Genomic DNA, 7538 nt, shown 5'->3' with positions numbered 1-7538 from the left:
AAAAAAAAAACAGCAGTTTGGTGGTTCAAAACATTTCTATATCCCTTTTACTTGCAATTGTAAATACTCAGGGATGCTGGCAGTAGTGGTGCTGAGGAGCCTGCAGCACCCCCTCCTGGGAAGGGACTGTAGCTGCTGCAAGGCAAAAAAAAGTTCACTAAACAAACCAGTTAAAAAAATGTTTCTACTATTTTGACAATAATATAGTAGTAAGCCTAATATCCACCTATATTTTTTCATAATATTTGATTTCATTTTCGAACATTCACTGCATTTTTCATGTGGGCTGCATGATGCATGAAAACAGTGTTATGGATAAGACGCGGATTGAGGAGCGGTCCAGTATCTGACTGAACCCAGCATGAAATAATCAGAAGCAGTTCCAAAAAGAAAACACATTTATTTTTCTCCCTTTCTGCTATACATGAAATACTAAATAATTAGAGTTCTGGTGAGGTGAAAAGGCGGCGCGCTCTCTCAGCGTCTCAACAGTCGGAGTCCGAACGTTCAGGACTCAGGAGTTCCGCCAACACCCCCCCCAGGTGACTTTCCCAGACTGTACTCTGCGAAGGAGGAACAGAGATGAGATTATTCAACACTTATTACTACGAAATATTGTTTAGAGGCAAACTTATCAGCTACACGTTTAGGTCTGGTTTCAAACTTAGTTCAAAGAGGCTGCTGCTCACAGCTAGTGGAGGATCATTAATCCGCACGCCACTGCCGTGAGGAGCACACCAAACAATTTCCACCAATAATTACTTATAGCTGCGTATAAACGCCAATTTACATTCACGGATAAACTTGTCAGAATATTCACCTCTGTCGTGTGCTGACAACGTTTGCCTCTCACCCTCGTCCTCCTTCACAGGCGCGATGTCAGACTCTGAAACAGCCCTCAGCATCCCCACACAGTCGTCACAAGGTCGTATTCTCCGGCAATCTTATCCAACTCACTGCTGGTTTAAATGTAGTTCTTCATCACTACATTGGCACCAGCTGGAAGTCCCCAGATCTGCACGTGAACATCACAGGGCTCGTGGATTGTCCTGACAGAGAGCTGCACGAGAATGCAACAGGTGCAGCCAATCATCGTAACAGAGGAGAGAGTGTTATGTGTCGGACGCAGCTCGGAGAACCGACCAGCGTTTGAAGGACCCAGTATGAAATAAGCAGAGCACGGTACAAAGGCTAACTGAATTTAATACATAACAGTGATACAAAAAATAACAAAAGAAAGTGCGGTCTGGCGTGGTGCGCTCCCAGCAGCGCTAACGGTCCGGAGCCAGAAGCTGTTCGGACCCAAGGACCCCGCCGACACCCCCCAGGTGGTCGCAACAAACCGAGTCTGTGAAAGAAGGAACCATTATGTGAGTCCACACTCTACACACAGAGAGAACACTTAAAGGTGTACAAACAGCAAACACTTCCTGGCTTGATTACTAATCAGCTTCCCAACCTGCAGGCATGGAACATCCAGTTCACAAAACTCCACTGCAGTGGAAGCCGATACATGACTAACATACAGCTCAATATAAAAAGGTGTGAGGGACACCACATTTACTGACTGTATAAATGTTAGTCACAAAATCTAACGTACCTCAGGAAGTGTGCTGACGAGCGTGAGACCTCACCCCCTCCTCTTTCACAGACCGTGCATCAAACCCTGGACGTTCTCTGCATCCACTGATGATGAGATGGCTCCCGAGACGACGATCTCACCCGTCTGGTCACAAGGTCGAGTCTCTGGCAAATATACACTGTATACTCCAGTCTTAAATGCCACCATGTTCCAATCCATATAGATGCACCTCAGCTGTGAGTCCTGACGAGCCGCAGGTGATCAGGGTGAGGTCCTGATAACCTCAGCAACACAGCCACTCAGTCCCAAATGCAAGCCACCTGGAAGGAAAAACAAAAGACAGAAACAAAAAGGCAGCCAGGCCCCCCAGCCATACAACAGAGAGACTCTTCTGCAGCACATTTTCCTCAGAGAACAGCCCCAAATCACCTGGGAAGGAAAATAAACACAAAACAACCCAACCTTGCCCAGCCAAACCCCCCCCCCCCCAACACACAACAAACAGAGCACTACCTGTGACATGGATCATGTTGGGTGAGAACTGAAATGTTCATTCATTGTGGTAATGGGAATCAGAGGCTGTGGCACAGAGTATACAGCATTTAATGAAAGACAAATTGCTCTAACTTACCTTAAAGTTATCCACTTCATGCTACAGTATCCAGGGATGAGCATTTGTCCGATGAGCCTCAGGGAATCTATAGGATTTACTTATGTTCCGTCAACTTTGCTGCAATGCATCAAACGCTGTCATTTATGTGGAAAAATAAAAAATATGTGATTCCTGACAAATATAAATGCGAACTGAACTGAATTGAAACAACTGCATTTTTACAAGTCTGTATTACCGTACAACTGACTGAAATTTATCATTCTGGTTTATAACAGTTAATGATTTGATAAGAAGAAGAAGAATTTCCACAGTGCCTTAGTGGTTAGCACTGTTGTCCCACAGTGGAACATCCCACTAGTCCGAACGTTCACTAGTCCGAAGGTTCAGGTCAATAAATTAATATATTTTGATGCCAAGTTTCAGTAAGCTGCACTACTAGCTGTATATTTACATGTGCTTTTCATTTCACTTAAAAAGACGTGTCTTTGATCTGTGATGCGAGAGTGAATGTTACTTTAATATATATAAAAAAAAGACATCACTTTTTTGTTAACTTCCCTGGTTATAATGATGCACTGTACAATGTAAATGTCATACACAATATTCTGTAATTAAGACTTTGGCACTTAATTCAAATGGCAATTATCCAACCTTCACTGGTGATTCTGTGAATTGTGATGTTCGTCTTAATTTGGAGTAAATACACACAGACTATGGAACCTTTGGACTACTAAACCTTCGGACTAGTGAACAATTGGAGTCTCACAGCAAGAATACTAGGGGAGCTACGACCACTACCTTTGCGTCCCCCCCGTCCAAGGACGAAACCAAACCAACTTCAGGATGTTACCAAAAATAAAAACTGGCCTCAAGCCAGTTATCCAAGATGGCTTGTTTAAAGGTGTTTTAGTGAAAAAAAAACCCTATTTTGGATCACTTCCCATCTGGTCCTTTCTGTGTGGTGTTTGCATGTTCTCCTCGTGTTTGTGTGGGTTCCCTCCGGGTGCTTCGGCTTCCTCCCTCTTCCAAAAACATGCAGGTTATTTGAACTGAAATCTTTAAACTGACTGTGGGAATGGATGTGTCTGTCTGTATGTGGCCTTGTGACAGACTGCTGGCCTGTCTCGTGTGTGTGTCACCTCTTGCTGTATGACCACTGAGATAGGTTGCAGCCCCCCCCCCCCGTCCCTTAATTGGAGTAAGGGACTTCATTGAATCATTCTGTTTCTATCCCCACCTTCTATAACCCACTGGAAGAACATGCAAACTCCAAACAGAAAGGACCAGGCGGGAAGCGATCCCAGGACCTTCTTGCTGTGAGGCCACAGTGCTAACGTCTTAGCCATGCCCCACCAAGCCCCATGAATGAATCAAAAAACAACAGAATAAGAGTACATAAAACAGAAATAAAATAACAATAAAAAATGTTCCCACCATCAGTGATCAAAATGTTTCTTTAGTCAAGATTCAGAAATGTTAATAGAAACCAACTGCCTAATCTCAGTCAGCAGTTTGTTCTATATAGTCACAGTGAAGGAAATACAAAAATCTACCACCTGCTGATTTATTCCTAACTGTAGGAACACAGCCAGAAGTGCACAATTTAATGAAATAGGATGAATAACCATCAGTGACTATCGATCTGTTAAGTTTGCTGAACTGAACATTTGTAGGCTGTCAGGAAAGTCTGAGTGGTATTAATTTGTTGACATTGAGTTCCCATAGTGTGTGTTATTTCTGAGCATTACCATAACAACCTACACCAGAAGTCATCATATCAATGTGGCAAAACCTTTTAGAGGCCATTCTCTAAACTGTGTAACCTTAATTAAAAGTGATAGAAAGGAGATTATCTTGGCTCCAGTGTTTGCTTTATTTATTCAATGTGAGTGGCCTTTCTCTGTAACAAAGTGCAGTTATTTATCTTGGATAGATAATTCCACCACCCTCATTTTTTTACTCTCGGTCTCAATCTGCAGCATTCTCTCTGTCTCGCTGTAACTGTCAGTCAGTAACTAATGCTGCACCCAGAGGGACGGACTTTGATCCATGCACACATACATTGTACAGTAACAAATACCAATATGTTCACAGTCATGACAAATCTCATCCAACAAAAGCATATGATGCTTCCAGAAAGTATTCACTGGTGCTTCACTTTTTCCACATTTTATGTTGCAGCCTTATTCTAAAATGGAGTAAATTCATTTTTTTCCTCAAAATTCTAGACACAATACCTCATAATGACAATGTGAAAAAAGTTTTTTTTTAGATTTTGCAAATCTGTCTACAAAGCTGCCTGTCTGTATGTTGTTGTTTTTGGGGTCTTTGTTTGTTTCTGTGTTTTTTGGGGGAAGCTTTTTTTTTTGATAAGATGTATTTCTGTTGCATGACCTTTGACCCGTCTGCGATGCCATATCCTGTAGATTCGTGCTATTTTCCTCAGTCGTCTTCCAGGCGTCGTGAGAGGTTTGCTGTGGACAGCTGGATGTGAGAAGTTGCTGAACTGATGTGTTTTGTACAGACGTGGTGAGGAGAGAGAATAAATCCCCCCGGGTCCGTAAGGCAGAAGTTGTCCTCGACTTCTTTATCGTACACAACACAACGCAGAGTACTATTCAAACCAGAGTGTCACCTCAGACCGGTTACACTCGCATATCTCTCTGTTTGTCAGATCGGCCTCAGCTTTCTGATGTGGCTTGTGCATAGCACGATGATGTACATCCTTTTATATGAAAATTTTGGGAATTAATGTTCAAAACCTTTATTTTTATTAACATTGTAACATTTGTACTTCCAAGATGGCATAGCTCGCTGATGTTACTGGTAGCAAAGTTAAACAACATCAGATATTTCATATGACGTTTGCACCATTTCACAATAAAATGTTTAATGCCAGCATCCCAGCAAATACTTTTACTGTGAAATGCATGCTGTCAGTGTTCCTTGCGACTGAGTTTAACTTGACATCACCGAGAGACGTTGGCTAAAATCCTTTTTTTTTTTTTTTTTGCGAACACTAACACATTTCCCACTATTTATACAATGTTTCAGTAAGTACATAAGATGAAGAAAATCTTATATTTGCTGTGAGTTCAAGTTTAAATAAACTGTGTTCAGGAGGTGGGGTACTGGATTTGCTGTTTCAAATATTCTAAATGTTTTGTTTAATTTCTTAGTTATTAGAGTCCAATAACCTGTTTAATAGGAATCCTTTTATTTTCATATAATTGATAATGAAGCTGATTTTTTTAAACAATGTGAAATACTATATTCAAATAATAATATAAGTACACCTCTTTGTACATCCAACCTTCAAACACAGCCTCATATGACCATCAATGAGAAATGTACTTAAGCTCCCTCCCAATTTTCTATAGGAATACAAACTTCCTACAAGCACTGCAGTAGTTTATGAAAAATAAAATAAGAAATCACATGTACACAAGCATTCACAACCTTTGTCATGAAGCTCAGAATTGAGCTCAGGTGCATCCTGTTTTCACTGATGATCCTTGAGATGTTTCTACAGCTTAATTGGAGTCCACTTGGGGTAAATTCAGTTGATTGGACATGATTTGGAAATGCACACACATGTCACCATATAGGGTCCCACAGTTGACAGTGCATGTCAGAGCACAAACCAGGCATGAAGTCAAAGGAATAGTCTGTAGACCTCCGAGACAGGACTGTCTCGAGGAGGCACAAATCTGGGGAAGGGTACAGAAACATTTCTGCTGCTTTGAAGGTCCCAATGAGCACAGTGGCCTCCATCATCCGTAAATGGAAGAAGTTCAGATCCACCAGGACTCTTCCTGGAGCTGGCTGCCCGTCTAAACTGATCGACTGGGGGAGAAGGGCCTTAGTCAGGGAGGTGACCAAGAATCCAATGGTCATTCTGTCAGAGCTCCAGCATTCCTCTGTGGAGACAGGAGAACCTTCCAGAAGGACAACCATCTCTGCAGCAATCCACCAATCAGACCTGTATGGTAGAGTGGCCAGACGGAAGCCACTCCTTAGTAAAAGGCACATGGCAGCCCACCTGGAGTATGCCAGAAGGCACCTGAAGGACCCTCAGACCATGAGAAACAAAAGTCTGTGGTCTGATGAGACAGCGACTGAACTCTTTTGGTGTGAATGCCAGGCATCATGTTTGGAGGAAACCAGGCACCATCCCTGCCTTGAAGCATGGTGGTGGCAGCATCATGCTCTGGGGATGTTTTTCAGTGGAAAGAACTGGGAGACTAGTCAGGATTGAGGGAAAGATGAATGCAGCAGACATCTCGAATGAAAACCTGCTCCAGAGCGCTCTTGACCGCGGAGTGGGGCAGTGGTTCATCTTTCAGCAGGACAATGACCCTAAGCACACAGCCAAGACTTGAGGCTGAAATTGCTACCAAATGTGCATCAATAAAGTATTGAGCAAAGGGTGTGAATATTTATGTAAATGTGATTTGTTACATTTTTATTTTTAATAAATTTGCAAAAAAGTAACAAAAATGTTTTTCATGTTGTCATTATGGGGTGTTGTGAGTAGAATTTTGAGGGGTAAAATGAATTTACTCCATTCTGGAATGAGGCTGCAACATGGCAAAATGTTGAAAAAGTGAAGCGCACACTGCAACACTGAACTGCAGTAACACACCAGGCAAACAAGTCAAGTGATCTGCACACAGACACACCATGAGCACAAAAATGGAGGTAGTCCATTAAAGATAATGATGCATCATAAATGCTTGATAAGATTATGCTCTTACATAATGTATGAGTTACATAAAATCATGCCAAGTTGAGCGTGCAGTTATTTCTTTCATTATCCCTCTGGATCACACTTGTGTGTCTGAGCTATTGTACGACAACACTGTACAGATCCAAATGGCTTTTTTTATTTGGAAATCCTTTCATAAAAGTTATATATCATATATCAAATACAAACAGTGACATGTTTAAACAAAGGAGTGAAATACTTTTGGCATTACCTAAAAAACAAAAGAAATTAAAAATTACAACTTAGTTCCTCAGTGTTACACAAGTACAAAATTCTGTCAGTACAAAAAGGAATACAAACAGGTACTACAGTTATTTATTTCTCAGAAGACATGAGACATTCACTGATGAATTGGGGGCAAAAAATAACTGGGCCTCAAGGACTTTTTGCAATCAAAGGGTTTTCAGATCTAACTGTGCATTTCCATTGAGCTCCAACACAACATTTTGAGAAGGTTGTTGCATGCCGGCTCTTGCTCACTCATCAAATATTTGGCTTTCAGACTTAAATACTGACTGCAGAAATGCTTATAAGCTTTGAAATGGAAAATATACACGATCCCTTATTGATTTCAG

General features: G+C 41.5%; 1 protein-coding gene across 1 annotated transcript in view; it reads right to left on the bottom strand.

Annotated features, from left to right (window-relative positions):
* Window positions 1-7538, bottom strand: part of LOC117508238 (myelin protein zero-like protein 2) — a 98529-nt gene continuing 90991 nt past the window's right edge. The window contains exon 4 of the mRNA XM_034167915.1: window positions 1-135. Within this exon, the coding sequence (XP_034023806.1) occupies window positions 68-135 (68 nt within the window). The 3' untranslated portion in view covers window positions 1-67. The remainder of the gene's footprint in view (window positions 136-7538) is intronic.

The sequence above is a fragment of the Thalassophryne amazonica genome, chromosome 4, assembly GCF_902500255.1.
Source record: "Thalassophryne amazonica chromosome 4, fThaAma1.1, whole genome shotgun sequence".
Taxonomy (NCBI): Eukaryota; Metazoa; Chordata; class Actinopteri; order Batrachoidiformes; family Batrachoididae; genus Thalassophryne; species Thalassophryne amazonica.
The sequence above is the reverse complement of the archived record's forward strand: the minus strand, read 5'-3'. Positions and strand labels throughout refer to the sequence as shown.